General features: G+C 33.4%; 1 protein-coding gene across 1 annotated transcript in view; it reads right to left on the bottom strand.

Annotated features, from left to right (window-relative positions):
• GRIK2 (glutamate ionotropic receptor kainate type subunit 2) overlaps positions 1–20,954 on the bottom strand; it is a 476,767-nt gene that overhangs the window by 312,780 nt on the left and 143,033 nt on the right. The window contains exons 6-7 of the mRNA XM_008058224.2: positions 5,154–5,297; positions 2,260–2,367 (exon numbers count right to left, since the gene is read on the bottom strand). Coding sequence (XP_008056415.1) covers positions 2,260–2,367; positions 5,154–5,297 — 252 coding nt within the window. The remainder of the gene's footprint in view (positions 1–2,259; positions 2,368–5,153; positions 5,298–20,954) is intronic.

The following is a 20,954-nucleotide window of genomic DNA, read 5'->3' as shown; positions in this document are numbered from 1 at the left end:
ATGACCCTCCTGCCTCAGCCTCCCAAAGTGCTGGGATTACATGCATGAGCCTCTGTGCTTGGATCATTGCAAATATCTTGATGTAGCATTCATTTTATGACTCAAATGTAGCATTTTTATCTCACTCTCCCTCTTCTACTTTTTGTGTGTCCATATGCGCATGTGCGTTTGTATTATGATCAAGTCAAGCCCTATTCTATTTCTTTCCCCATACTGTTACCACTTTTTGAAATGACTTAATTTCTACTAATCAATAATTCCTCATTATTCAAAAGCTAATTCTGAGTACCCCATCTACTGTGACTCTTTATTAAGTATATCTTTCATCAGAAAGTCTATCTTTCATTGCTCTTTTGAAGGCTTGTAACAGATAGCTTTTTTGTATTTATTCACAAATATGTATTATCTGATTACTCTGTATGAAAGGTACCTTGGGGACACAGACTGTGTGTAATTAATTTAGCAAAACACATTTTCAGAGTTTAGAAAAGAAAACATAATTCCCTTTAGTTCCAGCTACTTGGAAGGCGGAAGGATCGCCGGAGCCCATCAGGTTGAGGCTGCGGTGGCCGGGAGCGGCCACTGCACTCCAGTCTGGGTGACAGAGTGAGACTCCAACTCAAAAAAAAAAAAAAAAAAATACATAATTCTTACGATATTTCAAGACAATAAGCATGATTCATACTGTTTTACCTTGCATAACAGTGTGGTAGATTATCACACCTACTTGGTAACCCTTGTATCAGGTCTTTCTATAATCTGCATTAGAGCCTAGAGAATATCTCTGCTATGTTCTTTATTTTGCCTCCAAGACAGGACTGGATATTTGATAATATAAAAAGCATAGTGCGGAAGGATCACTGGAGCCCAGCAAGCGAGGCTGTGGTGGCCGGGAGCGACTACTGCACTCCAGTCTGGGCAACCGAGTGAGACTCCAACTCAAAAAAAAAAAAAAAAGCATAGTCATTTTTATGCTAATGTGTTGGGGTGTCAGTAATGGCCAGAGCTCATTCTTGTGATTTGGATATTTTTAAAAAACAAACAATAAAAACAATAACATAAGAAAAAAAAGGTAATTGCAACTGCAGCAAACAATGAGATAAATCCCTTAGGAGCTAACTAAACTCCACCATTATCAACTTCGGGCTTGGATATAGACTAATGATTTTATTCCTTGGGAGCAAGGTAGTTTAGACTGCCTCATGAATATTTGGGTTTCCATTTATTATAAAATAGTCCTGACTTTGCACGGTCTTGACAAAGGTTACAGTCTGAAATTCTCAGAGGGAGGAGGTAACAGATCTATCAGTTTGAATCACCAACTGGTCATAATGTACTTGAACTGTCTTGGTAACATTATCAAAAATGTATTTTTTCTCTCTTTTAGATTATGTAAGTCAGCACTTAAATATGCTGTTATAACTCCGGCTGAAAGAGCCCTTCTTAGGACCCAACCTTCCTCTTCAGTTTCCATCTACAAATAATGCTTCATGCTTAATTCCTAGGTAAAATATAAGATACCTCCTTATTGTCTTTAAATCAATGTTATGTCAGTGAAATATAATTTTTCTCAAGTTCTTATTAAAATATTTCTTTTATCTGTTATTGTCAATGAACCTATCAGAAGAATATCTAAATGCATGCATTATGTATATAAGCAAACTCACACTAAAATGTTCTTAAAGTATGCACATACCCAACTATTTTTGGTAAGTCACCTCAGTTCCAAGAAATAGAATCAAGTAAGATAAATTTAGCAGTATATTGCATTTATGTACATACCTAAATTATTTTGCATACATTAATGAAAATATTTTACTTGAATATGTCTCAACAATGGCAACATGCTTCTATATTTAATTTTTTTTTTTTATCTTCTGCTCCAATTTGGAAAGTTCATGCAAGTGATTAGCAGTTGTATATACAAAGGCCCATATTAAGTCAAATATTTTCTAACTGCTATATTAATTCTTAACTAATTAAGATTATATGCATTTCAAAACATCAGAAAAACCTGGTGAGAAAATAAAATATTTATACTGTCTTAAGACACCCTTTGTCCTTGAATCCTAATTGTCAATTATTATTTTTAATATGGTCAATTATTTTCACTATAAATTGAAGAGTTATTATTTAGAATTCTCAATAAAGTTAAATGTCAATTAAATGTTACTTCAACAGAGAATATTTCTTTCTTTTTTAGGGATATGTTTCATTTAACAACTGAAGCAAGTTAATTAAGTTGAATGCCTCAAATACCTTTTCTAGTCCCTCTTCCTTGAGACTGATCACATCCAAATCAAAATCTGTTCGTAAGCCATTGGTTTTGTTGAAAGTTATTCTGCCTGTGAGGCCTTCCCAATGTGCCTATGGGAAGAGGAAATAAAACAGATAATAAATCAATGAATGAAAAGAGGATAAAACAGTTTTTCACAAAAAAAATTATTTTCATTACTTTTTTACAAATTTACATTGCTACAGATTTTAAAATATTTTTATTCTCTTCTGAAATTTGAAGAATATGTTTCTAAATGAATTATCTTAACTTCAGTAAAATGTATTGTACAATCTTCATTTTATACAATGCATTTTTCTAGTTATAACTTTCTTTTCTATGATAAATCTGATGATTATATTGTAAACAGGGTACCTTTTTTAGTAAAGTAAGAAGAACTTAGATACCTGTTATGATATTTGAAATATTAAATATCTCAATGGAGGTTTCAGATAGAACAACTGTTACATACCACTTCTAAATTCATAATAACATTAAAAGAAAATTATTTTATTACAATAAAAGAAACTGAATCCAGGAAAACTAGGTAATCCTACTTTAGTTACACACATTCCTCCTAGAATAATTATTATTTTGTTTTTCCCTAAGTAAGACTGGGAAAAATGAATTATAATGATTTCATATCAAACTGTATTTCCTGTAGAAGGAGTTCTCCATGAAGAAGGAGTTCTCCATGTAGAAGAAGACAGGAATATAACAATCTAACTATGTAATGTATTCATCGCATAAAGAAAAGCACACATCTGGATTTTGTTTAATATAAAAAGTTTTTGTATTCTCTTTGTTACTTCACCAAAATTAGATGTTTTCCATTATTGTCATTGGGAAATGGCCTGGAAAAAGTTATATATATAAATTTTAAATGATGTAATGAATGCTCACAATTACAAAGTTTAAAATCATATCTACCAAGACCCAAAAGAAGTAAATCCCAATAGATTAAGGATAACACTCAATAAACACTACAGATTAATATTACTATTACTAAATTTCTTAGATTTCATGTGTTTTTAGTATGCATGTGCAGAAATTCCAAAAGAGTTTTAGGATAATAAATTACAAATGAACAGAAAAATCATATTCTATAGATATATATATTTCAAATGCCTTTACTAAAGTTAAACATGTGTTTAGTGGTCTCTAATAAAAAAAGAATAAAATCAGTTTTAATCCAAGTTCTTCAAAAGAGAGATTCAGGTCATTAACAAAAATGCACAATAGTGAGAAAATAGACAATAGGATCAAGAAATACAGGAAAAGAAGTGTAGAACAGTAAAGGCAAATTCAGGCTAGAGAAAATATAAAGACGTGCACCAGGTGAAACTGTACAGCTAATAATTGCATGACAAATTTAATTCTGCACTTCCTAGCAACCAAAGCAAGAAGAAAATATGATGAAAACACAATACACAGTGTCTATAATTTAAAACATACCAGCTGCTCAGGAGAAACAGCTTTTCCTGGTACTGAGACCTGAGAGAAATTTCTCCTGTTGGTCCTCATAAGGGGGACACTGTGTGATTTAGTGGACAAGGTTCTCAATTACACCCTACAATAAATACAATGGGGAATGTCACATTACTGCTTCCTTTAGGGATGCTTGTCACATGTCATGGTCTCAATACTCAAGTGCCGAGTTCAGAAAAATCAATTCTTCAGCTAGTCAGACCTGAAGACTATGGTTACAGTTCTCTAATGCTCAGTGTAAAACCAGAAGTTAATGTTACAATGTGAGGCAACTAATAAACTGCATGTTCTTCACCTGAGAGGTTGATAGGAATTAGACAAGGAAAACTCAAAGATGTTCTTTGCCAAGGACCTCAGATTCATAATTATAATTCTATTTGTCTTTTGTTTTTATGATGAATAATTTATTATAAGATGAACTGATTATTTTAAGCCATGAATGAAACATTTTTATGGTAATAATACCTGTAATATTTCAAAGCAAAGATTAAGACTCAGTTAAATTTTAATCTATAAAAAGTATCCTATCTCATCAACAACGGTACCTGCACAACGCATATGTGTATACCTAACCCTTAACTGTACCCCACAATTTTAAAATAAAAAATATGTATTTTTTAAAAAAAGTATCCTAAGCTAACAAAGAACTTTTCTTCATGACAGGAAGAATATTAAGAATATACACATATAGATATATATATTTATATGCATACATGTGTGTATGTGTACATATATATATATATCTTTAAGAATTTACTCTTTTTTTCACTACGGACATACATCATCTATAATAGACATAATCAGAAATTAAATATAACCATAAGAATGGTTGCATTATTAAATACAAAGTAAACTATTCATTTTGATAAGCTCACATATACAGTCTTATGTTAACTGTTAATATAATTAAAATAATTAGACATATTTAGGAACCATTCATCTAAATAACTGCACTTTAAATATCATAAATTAGGTATAATTTTAGGGTAGTGTAAATGAACTTCATGTTAAAATTACATTTATATTTTGCTGTCTAAAACATAAACACTCTTTAAGCCTCTATATCTATATATAAATGTAAAATTACATATGTAAAAATTCAAAGTAAAAGATAACTATGTCATAAGTCAAGCTTTCTTAGGTCACAGATTTTCATCTGTTAACAACATCACAAGTATTTTGATGTATATTCCATTATTTAAATGAAATTCTCCCCCTCCTTTTGTTTGACATTATTTAAATAAAATGTTAATTTTGCTTGTTTGGGGGAAGGAGGAACGTTTAATTTAAAGATAAAAGCGAAATGTCACCTGCCAGGAAAACTGCAATAAGTTCATTCATTTGGCTTGAGGACAAAAGAGACAAAGCAGATGTGCTTCTCCTGACATACCTCTTTAATTAGACTCATAAAGCGAGTCCCGAAGCGCCAGGGTTTGTGTCGATTACACTGCAAGGAGCTGACTGTCATCTGGGGAAACTGTTGGACGGCCACAGACACCACATGCACAGCATCATACATTAGAGCAGCGTCAGTCTGAAAGGCAAGGAAAATAGTTGATTCAACATGTAAAACCTTTGGTGGGTGACTTGGAGGTAGAGAGAAGGAAGAGGCAAGGGAAATATATTAAATATATCTCATTTTTCTTTATATAAAGGAGAACATATTAGCTATAACATGCTCATTCTATCTATCTGTCTGTCTATCTATCTATCTATCTGAGTTGGAGTCTCACTCTGTCACCCAGGCTGGAGTGCAGTGATATGCTCATGGCCACCGCAGGTAGAGGTAATTCTTCCACTTCAGCCTCCCAAGTAGCTGAAACTACAAGCAAGCACCACAATGCCCAGCTAATTATTTTTACTTATTGCAAAAACAAGATCTCACCAAGTTGCCCAAGCTGGTCTGGTCCTGAACCTCTGGGCTCAGGCAGTCTTCTCACTTCTGCCTCCCAAAGTGCTGGGATTACAGGTTTAGCCACCATGCCCAGAACCAATACTGTGTTTTGTTTTGTTTTTTTAATTGAATTCTCACTCTCACCCGGGCTGGAGTGCAGTGGCACACTCAGGGCCACCGCAGCCTCTACCTGCTGGGCTCAGGCGATCCTTCCGCCTCAGCCTTCCAAGTAGCTGAAACTAACAGATGCATGCCACCCAGCCCAGCTAATTTGTGTGATCTACTTTAGAGATGAGGTCTTGCCAAGTTGCCCAGACTGGCCTCAAACCCCTGGGCTCAGGCAGTCCTCTCATCTCGGCCTTCCAAAGTGCTGTGATTACAGACTTGAGCCACCACATTGGGTCATGTGAAAAAATTCTTTATTTCCTGTTCTTTACCCTCTCTGCCTGTATCTTACTCTAACTTACACACACATACACAATGAATACATTTTGAATGGTTACATAAATTACATATTGGATATAAAAGTAAATAAGTAAACAGTTTCCTTGTATAAGAAGAAAAAAAAAGAGATTTGAAAGAAAATTCATTTAAAAAGTTTAAACACTAAAAGAGCTTTAATCTTTTAGCTTTAATAAGATATAAACGCTGATTTTTATCTTCAATGCAAATTTTCAAAAGGTTCAGTCTCAGAAATTATGGTACAGTCTTGAATCTCAATACATGTATTAATCCCTTTTCAAGAAACTAAGCTTAATCTCTTGTACTGTTTCCTTTTTCCAAAATTTCCATATGAATAAAAGTTCATTTGGCTTCTCAAGTAAAACGAATATGAATTCTACTGTGTTTGCACCTGCTCAAATGACCAACCATTTTAGAGGTTGATGATTAAAAAAAAATGTTTATAAGTCATAATAAAACAGGCTCAGCGACTGTCAAGTGCTATGTTAAATGGACCCTCACATTGTGTCTGAGGGACGGATGCCCAGCTTACTACCTACAGAAGAGGGCCACACTGACAGTGCTGGTAGCAATGAACTTTGGCCATCTGCTTGGCATGCTTTAGAATAAAAGCATATATTTCCTCTTCTCATTCACACAATTAGTGAGCTGTGAAATGAATTCCAAAATGAATAGGAACCCTGTAGATTATAGCGTTTGCCACAATACAATGCAAAATGAGTACACACAGTAGCTTTCAAGCAAATGGATCCTAAGGAGCTTTACCACATAAATGGAAGATGGCTAAAGAGCACAATGCAATGACAGAACATAATAATAATAGCATTTTATAGCTCATAAATCTCCAGGGAATATAACTCAGATTCATAACCTTCATTTGATAAACACCAGCTGACTCTTTTCACATACTCTGATGGCTGCATGGTGAAAACAAGAGTAGTGGAGCTAATATAAGCATGCTTCATGAGTCTGAAGACTAGACAGAAATATGTCTTTGGCCTGAATTCACATTCAGAGGACATATTTCAAATATTACACAGGTGGTCCAAAAGTAGGTTACCAAACTCTAAAAGGTACATTTTGAATTTTAAAAATATATCACTATCAACAAGAGTACATAGAAATGGGCATTTTCAGAGACTACTGAAGGGAAGATGCAGGGTATCTTTGAAGTATACACACAAGGAAGGCTTAAAAATATCCATGTTCTTTTTAACCCAGTCATTCTCTTTCTGGATTTAGCTCTAAGAAAATCAGAGATAAGAACAAAGGCTACATACAATGTTTATGTGTTTAAAAAAAAAAAAGAAGAATAGAAATCCACTGAATGAACAAATAGGAAAATGCTTAAATTCACAATGGCATTGTATATAACCACTAAAACCATGCTTCAAAAAACATTCATTTAAAAGGAAAATTGCTTATAATATGGTGTTATGTTAAATTAAATTCAGAAAATGCATCACTGTATTTCCAGCTCAAGTCATTATATACATATTTATGAGTACTATAATATATTCTATTTAATTTATTTTATTCTCAGAATAATGGCATAAAAGATTTTGCCATTTACAAATGGCAAAATCAAGGTTGAGCGAAGTGAAGTAATTAACTGTAGTCACACAGCTAAGAAGTGTAGAGTCCCAGCTTTTCTGCTCCAGAATAGCTTTTTAATCACCGCTTACTATATAAACAGCAAAAAAGGAAAGCACAGCATAATAAAAATGATTATTCCTGTGAGTTAATAATGAGTAAAATTTTTCTTTCTTATTTCTCTTTATTTTCTATAGTTTTTTAAGACAAACATGCAATGTACAAGGAAGGCTACAAAAACCAGTGGAATCAATCCCAAGGTAAAATTTTAATCTGTTTTCACAAAAATAATTGAAAGAACACAAAATATGATATTTCTAGTTTCCTAGCTTCCATGAATATATCATTTCATGACTTACTGGCATATATGATCTTATGTGGCCTACATAAAATATATAGCCTACATCAAAAAAGTAGAAAGATCTCAAATAAAAAATTTAATGATGCATTTCAAGAAAATAAAAAAGCAGGAACAAATCAAGCTCAAAATTTGTAAAAGAAAAAAGATAATAAGAATCAGAACAGAACTAAATGAACTAGAAAAAAATAGAATTACTGAATCAAGTTGAATTTTAAAAAGCTAAAAAAAATTGAAAAATTTATAGCTAAACTAATGAGAAAAAAAATAGAGGAGACCCAAAGGGAATCAGAACTTAAAGACAAACGACATTTATAATTGAAAATGCAAAAATATAAAAATTCTCAAATATAGGCTAATAACCTGGGAAACTTAGAGGAAATGGAAAAATTTCTGAAAACATACGACTTATCAAGATTAAATCAGAAAGAAGCAGAAAATCTGAACAGACAAATAACAAGTAACAAAATTTAATCAAGTTTTAAAAAGTCCCCCAACAAAGAAAATCCCATGATGGCTTCGCAGTCAATTCTACCAAGCTTATAATAAAAAACTAACACCGATTCCCCACAAATCACTTCAAAAAATAGAAAAAGAAGGACTTATTTCTAATTCACGTTAAGAAGTCAGTACTACAATGATAGCCAAATCAGACCAGGACATAACAACAACAAAACTGCAGGCCAATATCCCTGATGAACAAAATACATGCACAAATCCTAAACAAAATATTAGCAATCCAAATTCAACAACACATCAAAAAGATAATACACCATAATCAAGTGTGATTTATCCTAGGGATGTAAGGATAGTTCAACATGCACAAATCAATACATGTGACACAGAATGAAGGCTATCAATAGAATGAAGTACAAATAATTGATATGACTATCTTAATAGACACAGAAAAAGCATCTGATACGATTAAACATTGCTTCATTATAAAAACTCAATAAAATAGACATAGAAGGAACATATCTCAATAAAATAAAGACCCTAATATGACAAATCCACAGCTAACATCATAAGGAATGGAAAAAAGTTAAAAGACATTTTTCTAAGAACTGGATCTAGATAAAAATACCCACTGAGCCACTCCTACTAAACACAGTACTGAAATTCTGAGCCAGAGCAATCAGGAAAGATGAAAAAAAGGTAATGCGGTTAAAATATTTCTTCTCTTTAAATCTCATGTTGAAATGTAACCCCAGTATTGGAGTGGGGCCTCGTGGGAGGTGTTTGAATCAATGGGGCAGATCATTCATGAGTGTCTTGGTACCCTCCCCTTAGCAATGTGTGTGTTCTCACTTTGTTAGTCAACATAAGATTTGATTGTTAAAAAAGAGGCTGACACCTACTTTTCTCTCTCTTACTCGCTCTCTCACCATGTGACATGTCTGCTACCCTTGGCCTCCACCTTCAATTAAAGTTTCCTGAGTCCAGAAACAAAGCAGATGCTAGTACAATGCTTTTTATATAGCTCCAATACCATGATTCAAATAAATCTCTTTTATTTATAAATTATTCAGCCTCAAGTATTCTTTTATAACAGTGCAGAATGAACAAAACCAAAATGTATTCAAATTGGAACAAAGGAAGTTAAATTGTCCTGCTTTGTATAGTACATGACCTTATATTTAGAAAAATCTAAAGATTCCACCAAAAAAAAACCCTTTTATCTAACAAACAAATTCAGTAAAGTTGTGAGATACAAGATCAACATACAAAAATCAGCAGTATTTATACACTAAAAGCTAGCAAACTGAAAAGTAAGTAAAGCAATACCATTTACAATAGCTACAGAAAAAAAAAACCCTAGTAATAAATGTAACCAAGAAGGTAAAGAACTCTACAAGGAAAACTACCAAAAAACCTGATAAAAGACATTGAAGACGACACAGACAAATTGAAAAACATTCTATGCTCATGGACTGGAAGGATTAATATTGTTAGAATGACAATACTACCTATAGTAATCTACAGTTTCAATGCAATCCTCATCAAAATACCATACCTAACATACTTTGCAGAAATATTTTAAGAATCTTAACATTTGTATGAAATCAAAATAGCCCAAATAGCCAAACTAATGCTGAGAAAAAAAACAAAATCTGTAGGAATCACACTACCTGACTCTAAATATATTACAAGGCTATAGCAACCAAAACTGCATGGTATTACTATAAAAACAGACATATGCATGGTATTACTATAAAAACAGACATATGCACCAATGGAATGGAAAAGAGAGCCCAGCAATAAATCTATGTATTTAAAGCCTACTGATTTTTGACAAAAGCACCAAGAACATACACTGAAGAGAGAATACCCTCTTCAATAAATGGCGCTAAAAAAATGGATACTCATTTTAGAATAAAACTAGACCCCATCTCTCACCATATACAAAAACAATGCAACATGGTATAAAGACTTAAATGTCAGACCCAGAAGTATAAAACCACTGGAAGAAAAAATAAGCATAACATTCTAGGACATCGGTCTAGGTAAATACTTTATGGCTGACAGCCCAAAAGCACAGACAATAACACAAAAATATACAAATGAGACCAAATTAAACTAAAAATCTTCTGCACAGCAAAGAGAATAGCCAACAGAGTTAAGAGAACCTGTTGAATGCAATAAAATATTTGTAAACTGTTCATATGACAAAAGACATATTCAGGATACACAAGTAACTCAGACAATTCAACAGTAAAAATACAAACAACTCCATTTAAAAGTGGGCAGAGGATCTCAATAGACATTTCTCCAAAACAGTCATATAAATAGCCAGCAGTTGTAGGAAAAAATGTTTATCATCATTAATTATCTGGTAAATGCAAATCAAAGCCACAATGCAATATCATCTTATCCAGTTGGCATGGCTATTAACAAAGAGACAAAAGACAAAATAACAAATGCTGGCAATGATGTGGAGAAAAAGGAACTCATAGACTGTTATTGTGAATGTACATTAGTGTAACCATTATGGAAAACAGCGTGGTGTTTACTCAAAAGACTAAAAGTAGAACTATATGATCTAGCAATCCCACAACAGGATATTCATCCAAAGGAAAGGAAATGCATACACTCCCATTTTTACTGCAACACTCCACACAATTGCAAAGATAAGGCATCAACCTAAGTGTTCATCAGTGAATGAGTCAAGATAATGTGGGAAATATACAAAATGGAATACTAATTGGCCATAAAAAAAAGAATGAAATAATATTCATTTGCAGCAACATGAATAGAACTGGAGATCTGTCCAGGCGCAGTGGCTCAAGCCTGTACTCCCAGTGCTTTAGGAGGCTGAGGTGAGAGGATTACCTGAGCTCACAGGTTCAAGACCAGCCTGGGCAACTTGGTGAGACCTTGTCTCTACAATTAAAAAAAAAAAAATCCTGGTAGTGCATGACTGTAGTTCTAGCTATTTGGAAGTCTGAGGCAGAAGGATCACCGAAGTTAAGCAGGTCGAGGCTGCAGTGGCCTTGAGCATGCCACTGCACTCCAGTCTGGGCAACAGAGTGAGACTCCAACAAACACACACACACACACACACACACACACACACACACAAACTGGAGGTCATTATGTTATGCTAATAATAATAAGCCAGTCACAGAAAGATAAACATCAAGTTCTCATCATTCATATGTGAGAGCTACAAAAAGATTGATTTCATGGAGGTAGATTGTAGAATGACGGGTATTAGAGGCTGGGAAGTGTGTGGTGTGCTGGGGTAGAAGGATGGTGTGCTGGGGATGAAGAGAGATTGGTTAATGGGTGCAAGCATACAACTGTAATAGAAAAATTAAGTTTTAATGTTTAATTGCAGAGTTGTATGACTAGAGTTAAGAATAATGTATTGTATATTTCAAAATAGTTAGAAGAAAGAACTTGAAATGTCCCCAACACACAGAAATAATACATGCTTGAAGCAATGGATACTCCAAATACCCTAACTTGAGCATTACAAATTCTATGTATGCAACAAATGATCAAATGTGCCCCATAAATATACACGAATATTATAAATCAATAAAAAACAAAAGGCACCAAAGAGAACTCTCTTTCCGTCACAAGAGTCAGGCAAAGACTAACTCTTAGAACCACTTTCTGAATAATCACAATCCACTTCCCTTTCCTAGATCATATGCCCACTGAAACTGTGAAGGGCAAAGGAGGGGAAATGAGTGAGAGAGCGTCTTCTATCTGGGGAGGGTGTGGTGAATACCAGGCAATTATTGTTCAAGGTCACATGGAGAGAAAGTGTCTGAGTTGGTCTTCAAATAAAAATTAATTTAGTGCACAAGTGTTTTTGTTTTTTTTTTTTAGTACATCATAGCTACATCTAAAGAATGGTTTAGGATTAAACATAATTGCAAATTAACCAAATAAATTAAAATTGAATATGTGCACAATTTGGTTATTAAAATCCATGTAAGGCAGTTGGATAAATCTGTGGTCTTTTGCATCCTAAACTATAAAGATAGAGGAAAGCTAAGTGGGGGCGGGGTTGAGGGAGCAATCAGTAATGAACACAAGACAATCTGTCCTATTTTCTCTCAAGTATAATTACTCATATATATTACTCATATATGTGTGTGTGTGTGTATAGATAACACTTATTGAAAAGGTAAAATATCTGTTTGCCCTGGAGGTATAGCCCAGAAGGAAGCTCAAACTAGATAGGTAGAGAGCTAAATATGACAGAGCTATATGCTCTATCACACCATCTTCACTGCTAGTTCAAACGTCTATCAACTGGAATGGGAGCTGTCCTTAAGAGTCTACTGTAGAGTAGATTGGAATTGGGCCTTTCTTTTTCTTTCATAAATAAGTTAATTAACCTAGACAGAATGTCTGTCAGCCAAAAACTTGTTTGCAAACCTTTAAAAATGTGCAATATGGTCCCACACGTTTTAGTAAAACTTTAGTGCTCTTTCTAAATGGGTGGCTTGGAAAGAACATGTGAAGTGTCTGCAAGTATATTTAAATATGCATTAACCTTCTCACTATCCCATCGGTTGGCTTATCTTATACCTAGTCTAATTACTTTCAAGAATGGAAAGTGTAACAGGGGTGGAAGAGTGACAAACGCTAGTTTCTATGGCTGAGCCATTGCCACAAAAATAGGTTTAGTCACCCAGTGCTAGTCCATGTATCTCAAGTAAGCTCATGACTGATGAATCTTTACAGAGTTGTAAAAACAATGAAATATATGTATGCTTACATTTTCCTTATACTATGGAAAAATCTACTACACATTTTTAAATATTTGAAGAAACAGAGAAATTAGATGCTCTCAAAAGTTTCAAATAAAATTAACATTGCTTAAGATTTTGATGATATATGGTTCATAATTAAACCAACTTCCAAACATATAAAAGCAGAGATAATAATGGATGCTGTAAATATTTAAGATATTCATATATTTTGATTTACTTCACAGAATAATCTGATAGTAGGCAGTAATTACCAAGCTACCAACATCCATTTTAATGCATATGTTATCTCTGTTTCTGATTGCTAGCATATTAAATGTTTCCTTAAAAAAGTTCTGGAATAGATGCTCTAATAGTTAAATTGAAACATAGTTTTTATTAGCATGAAGTATGAAGAAAACAGAAACAAACAATTCTGAACGACATACAAACATCAAGAAGAACATATATGAAAGTTATTAGATATGCTAAAAGTTTATATTAGCAAAAATTCATCGCAAATCTTTAATTTTCTTTTGGTGAGGAGGCATTCTTTTGGAATGTTCCATCCCCCAGGTAGCATGACTTTTGCAGCTCCCACTGAATTTTGATTGAGAGAACTTAGAATATATTTTTTACCAATTTATTTTGTCTATTGTGTCAAGCAGAGCTACATTTGTGATAATACATCACTCTTTGCATAAGACTTATTGCATATTAGAGCTCTTGATCTGAACTACAAATGCTCCCAATGTGGTATGTAATATTTTACATTTAACTGTAGTTGCTCCTCAGAGTGATTATGATATATGTTCATATCTTGATTATGGTAATGATTTTTATTATGATATACATATGTTAAAACTTATCAAATTGTACAACTTAAATATGAGCAGTTTAAAATGTGTAAATTTTACTCTAATACAGCTATTAGAAATAAAAGAGGGACTGTGCATTTTTTTCTGGGAAGATGGTTCATTTTATTCTAAAACTACCTAGAATCCTCTCAAGTTAAGCATCAGTGATGTGTATCTTCTTTTCCTTTCACATTCTAGTCTTAACAAAACTTTATATTTTTCTCATCTAGTGTCTTCCTTTTTAGATCATAAGCATATTTTGGATAATAACAATGTCTATCTTTGCAACACTTCACACAAATATTCCACACACTGCCTTGTCCATAGTAAGCATATGCAAGTATTTTCCAACAAAAAGATGAATTCAACCAAAAAGTTCATTTAAACAATAAAAGAAATAGGTACTTGGGAGCTTTGAATAACAATCACACTTTTCCATCTAGCTAGAATGCATTACCTCCCAGAGGTACAGTGAACCAAATCTGTCAGCAGCTCAGACCTGGGAGGAATGTGAGTACAGCCTCTGTCCCGTTTCTAAATGAATTTATAGTAACAGTTCCTTGAACACATTTATCTTTCTATTAAATAAGTGCAGGCAGGTCCCCTTTGAGATCTGAATGCTAGCTGGCAGGTGGCAGATCCATTGTGGAACTCCTACGTCTTAGATTTTGCTCCTTTCTGAATTCCCATCTGAGGTACAGCACATAGCAAAAAGAGCAGCATGGTCTAATAAAGGGAATACAAGTTTATGAATTGTGGCTGTTTCATTGATTCAATCTTTTCACTAAAGTAAATAGTAAAAATAAATAAATCCCCTTTGTCTTGTTTCCTCATTTTACAATTGAAAATTTAAAAAAAATGATGATCTGCCGTATCTCTTATCTAAAAATCACTTTTAAAAACCAGAAAGTTCCAGAAAGATCAAACCACAAATGTTGATCCTTTCGTTAGAAGATTCAGATATGGTGATGGGTAAAGGAGTGGATCCTGACCTCGGTACCTCCCTGTCACTGTCAGCACAGGGCTAAATGGGACAGAGAATCATCCACCCCTCTGAGCAAGGAGGAGGGGGTCACCCATGAAAAGCAGGCTGGTGCTCACTCATTCAGTTGGCACAGTACTCAGAGCACTTTGCCCGGGACAGAGCAGGTGTGAGGTGCCTGCTAGCTGAACTGAGGGACTGATGAAGAAATGCCCTCAGACCCAGTCGGAGCCAATTGTCAGAGACAATTCTCTTAGTTACACTGCAGCTGCCATTATGCTTTCTCTGTTGCTGGCTCTTTGTACTACTCTGAAACAGAATTCTTTACCAGCAGCTGCGTGGACTACACAGACTGCATGAGATAATACATTAAAGCAGTCTGCACAATTCCTGGCACATGGCGCATGGGCAGGTGTTGGGCGATGATGGTGATGATCACCAGAAGAGCGGTAATCTCTACAGATGGATACTATCCAGAACAGGGAACAAGTTTAGAAAGTATTTTGTTTCAACCCTTCTGCACCCACTATTAACCTAAATAAGAGAACAGGCTCCATGCTGTTCAAGACAGCAGATCAGGTCCTAGGAGAAGGAAATTATCATATCATAACTTGATCCCTATAAGATGTGGTATGTAAATGATGCTACAATTCAGTTGAAGCCAGAGTTGAAGGAAAAAAAACCTGAACACATACGGGATACCAACAAATTTAAGAATAAAGATAAGTGGTAAAATATCATAGTGTCTTGTATTTAATATTAAATTAAAGGGCTACTGTTAGACAAATAATTTCACACCAACAATGTAAACTTGGATATGTCTGACTCTTATTTTTTTTCTAGTCTTCTGTTTCTTCCTCTGTAAAAAGAAGAGATTAAACCAGATGAATTTTAAGGTGTCCTATGGTTTACATTTATGCTTCTAGAGAATCCACATTTTATTCTGATTTTATGTTGGGTTTTGAAATATAAACATAATTCTTATTTGTCTGCCATCTCTCCATAATTCTTTATGCTTTGTGTGCTTGTTTAATAAACCATCATATCAAAATTTCAAATGGACAAATAAAAGAAATCAAATGTCACTTTTCTTTAGTCATTGCCTGTGTTCATATTCTGCCCAATTCTTGCTGGAACCAATACAACCTGCAAATATCTGTATTCTAGTTTCTTCTTTGTTGTTTTACCTTCACCGCTGTTAAGCTTCACCACTGTTGAACCTCACATTAAAACTTCTCATTCTCTGAAGGAGAAAACTAAAATTCTTTCTTTCCTTCCCAAAGTCATTCACTATTGTTCCAATATTTTACCTTCTTTTGCCTCCTCTTATGTAGTGCAAATGTGAATCTGTCTATAATTTATGATTTTTAAGCTAACTAGAAATGTTCTTTTGTTATAGATTAATTGAATAAAAGAAGATTCCAGAAATGGGATGTTGAAAGACCTTTAAAAAGAAGATGGATTTTTGTCTCTACCTACAGAGCACTGAGTACCCATGAGGGCTAAAAGGGAGAGTCAAATTGTTGAATTAGAAAGAAAATTCAAATTCAGCAATGCTCTGAAGATCAAGTGAAGGAGAGAGACAGTACTGGATGCCAGTGGTTTCTGAGATTCAGATAAGAAGAGGCCTGGGCCAGAACTAATGCTATGAATAATTAGTGAATCCATTTGTTTGGTGTTCCTATGAATTTGTGAATTTGAATAAATATCTATGTCTCTCCAAACCAATGCATGCTGGCTTAAGCTGAAAGCTACCAAAGAAGCAGTGACTAATTTGCTTATTTTTAACAACAACCAGTAAAATTTGCCTAAAATGTGGCTGATGCTAATTTCAATAATAAGAGTTTTCATTGGCTCTTCATGTTTATCTTATACAATTATGGGCTTTCAGTCTTTCAAAAATTCTTGTTGGATGCCATTTTTTAATGACATCCAGTAAGATAAATTTGCCAGCAGCAACATTTCCTTGTAAGCTTTTAGAGATTGATAAGGGATGAAATTCAATACATGAGACTTTAAAGTTATAATTGTTAAAGCTTTAGAAGATGACTATTTTGTATTATTTTCAAAAATATTATGTATTTATATACATATTTTCTATACATTTTTTCTTTGATATATATCTTGAAAGTGCACTATTTCCCAAACACATAATACTGTTTGTTTTTACTTTCATACTTTCCAAACTCCTTTAAACATATATACACAAAATTCAAGATGTTTAGATGTTTTTCAAATATCATGTAGAGAAACTCTTCATTTATTAAATATAAATGATTAAGGGATAGCTGTGATGCAGGTTGGAAAATACCAACAAGTTTTCAATTAAAAGTTCCATTTAACTAATGTAATTATTCTTACCTAATTAAATTTTTTCCTCTAAGATCAGTCCACTGAGATATCTCATTCTGTTTTAAAATGTTCCACAAAGCTCTTACTAATGTCCATGAACCACGCTGTATTGATGAGATTGTTAATGAACTCTCTAGCAACAATGCACTGGCCTTAATAATTTAGAACCCGTTAAATCTTGTCTGCTTTTACTACATTTGGAACGGTTATTGATCTAGAGAAGAGTCAATATCAAGGGGAAGTATTCTTTGCACTTCCAGCTGGTACCCAATATATCCAATTATCTTGATATTTGCAGCTCAAATTTGCTTCTTACATTTAAAAATTTGTATTAATCAATATTGTTTATATTTACTTTTTTCAATATGATGAATTAAAATTGATTTTTATTCTATTAGCAGACTGTGATACTTTCTAAATTTGAGATCAAATTTATATGGAAAATACAAGCCAAAAAAATATACCAGAAACTTGAATCCGTGAGAACAAATGTTCACGCAAATACTAATTCCAAAGGCCTGTAAACATTGATAAAGTAAAAAAGTTATAGTAAAGACCTATAATAAGCATGAGTTGAAGAATAATTTAAAAATTTAGATATTTTTAAAAATAATGGAATATTTATTAAATATTAATACGTGTCCTTTATGACTTTTTATGTCCTTATTATGTGCTTAGCTTTTTATGATGTGCTTATTATTCTGTAAGAATTGTAATAGCAGCTTCTCACAACTTGCTATTACTTTAAAGATGTGAAGTTTTCATAAGAAAGCTCACAAGACTTGGAGTTTTAGCTTTGTAACTTCTTAGTGACTATGGGAAGTCATGTTATCTTTCTTAGCTTCACTTTTGTTTCATCTTTAAAATAAGTAGAATAGTAATCTGCCTTACAGAGTTGTAAAGATAAAGATAGATAAATTTATAAAATTCTTAAACATGTCATAATTATGAAACAGATTGAGAATCTCAAGTATGTCAACAACTGATAATATCAATTTGGATGGGACAGAGGTTTTTAAGAAAAAAAACTAAGGATTGATTTGTACACACATATTTTACAATGTACCTTGGATCCCTAAATTGAGGTCCTCCCATCTCTTCACTACTTTGAGTAACATAATCTTCCTACTTAGAAAATATATTGATTTAACTAATTATCAATTTATTATCATGAGGAAATGCCTTTCCCTGCTCATTCTTAGGTCTCTTGAATATTCCTTTCCGCATATGTACATATACTTTTATAAGTTGTCTTCTTTCCTTTGTCTGTAAGTACTATATGATTTGATTCAGCAACAGTCAGCAACAACATTTATATTATTATTGTGTTATTGACAACAAATATAATTATGTGCTTGGGTAATGAAACTGGAAAATCAAAGATGTTTTAGACCTTCAGGGTACTCACAGTCCATGACTGAGATAGACAACTGAACAAACATTCTTAATCCAATGCCATATGTAGGATAATTGAGGAGAATCTTATTTCTTCTGGAGTACTGACTATCTATTGATGTTAAAGAGTAGTCCTTGTTTGAAATCACAAAGGAGAGATCAGCAAGGACACTGCCAAGGAGGGAGGGAGGCGGCACATAGGATCACAAAGGGTATCTAGTCCTAAACCAGGGGGAATGAGGGCTAGTTGGAGGTCCAAACTTCACCTGCACAGAGCCTGCTTGTGTAATTGATCCTGACTTGTATCCCACATATCTAGGATCAAAAAATGATAAAATAAACACCATTAGCTTCAAATAATAAAAAGAATGGGGAAAAAAAGCTAAAGAAACAATGTTGGAATTCTCACTGATCTTTTTTTCATTTTTTAATATTATATTGTATTCATTTTCTGAGATATCTGACGTGTCCTTTCAGGCTTTTAGAATACATTTGTCTTTTTAGGAAAAAAAAACAAACAAACAAGGGATTTTCTTAAGTTGACTATTCTTATATCATTTCATCTTAAAATCGATCAAAGTGGAAGATCAAAAGAGTAGATCATGAAACTAAGAAGACCAGAAGTATGATTAGTTCCATAAGTCACACAGCATCTTGGGTGAAACCTGCTACTTTCTCAGCATCTCCTTGATTGCAGCAGACCCTTCCTCCCCTCCAGGCCATTACCTGCCTCAAAATCCTAGCTTCAGTAAGCGTACACTTTAGGCTTGGCCATAGCCATTGATTCAGGCATGGCCAAGTGACACAAGTTTGGATCATCAGTTAAACCCAGGCCTTTTTAAGGAATCAACTGGGGAAGCGGTACTTTCTTTCTCCTAGGGTGGCCTGGTGGATTGGAAACACTGATGCCTCCTTTACATCTCTCTCTGATAATGAATCTAGTAGAGATAACAAAGGAGGAGAGCAGAAAAACCTGTTGACGAGGACTTTCTCTGTCCACCCGCATCCAACTGTACTTGGAGATAAATTATCAAATATTAGTAAGAGAACCAATATGCTTCTTTTTGCTATTAACTAATTTAATGAAATAGACAACTAGAAATGAAAGAGCCTCAAACTGTACACTTGTAGACTTCAATATTTTCAAGGAAAAATAAAATTATTACTTCTACCTCCTTACAGAGTCGGAAAATACAATTTTTAAAAAGACATAAAATCAGACCATAAATAATTATATATATGAAAATATTAGAAAAATAATAGCTATATTAAGTGAACTTACTCCTAATTATTAAGACCCTTAATTCTATGTAGAAAAATATTCAATGCAGTAGGAATAATTAAGATAATTACTAAGATATCCCTGGAGTTTTGTAAAAGAACAAAATGGGACAAACATAAGATGACACAGAAGAACATACTATACCCACAAAAATACATGAGCCAAAATTTTTTCTAAATCAGCACAACTATTCCTAGTGTAGTTGCACAGGTTCTGGGATAATCAGAATGTGAACTGAAGCAAAAATTTTTATGGTACACCACTGTGAACATTATTAAGAAAGAAACCATAGAGGACTGCAAAACTAAATGCAGACTAATATTCTATGATATCCTTTAGTCAGTAGGTTAATAGACTGACCTCAAAATTGAAAATGACCAATTAAGCAATATCAGTTAACTCTTGACATTTATACTTTTGAGTTTTATACCTAATGAAACAAACTATAATTCACCAATCAGCTCATAAAGACTTTCATTACAACAGTAAATTTTTTTTTCTGAATCCTGAATGTCATTCAGGAAATAAATTCAAAGTCAACAAAGAGCAGGAGATGAAGGTGATGCCACATTACTCAGAAAAATAGTTTGATAAACTTCACCTGCTTGATTTGGCAACTGAATAGCTATAGCCAGAATAAAAATGGAGGATGATGTTAAGGCAAGGAATCAGAGGAAAGCCAGAAGGAACAGCAACTACACAGAGAAATCAGCAACAAGGAAAAGTTAGATATGTTTTTAAAAGCATATGAAGAAAAAATAAATATATTTAAGAAATAACGAAGCAGTAAAAATAGACTTGTGAAAGTT

The sequence above is a fragment of the Carlito syrichta genome, unplaced genomic scaffold (genome assembly GCF_000164805.1).
Source record: "Carlito syrichta isolate Samal-C Ts95f unplaced genomic scaffold, Tarsius_syrichta-2.0.1 Scaffold303260, whole genome shotgun sequence".
Classification (NCBI taxonomy): Eukaryota; Metazoa; Chordata; class Mammalia; order Primates; family Tarsiidae; genus Carlito; species Carlito syrichta.
This window is presented reverse-complemented; position numbering and strand designations above follow the sequence as displayed.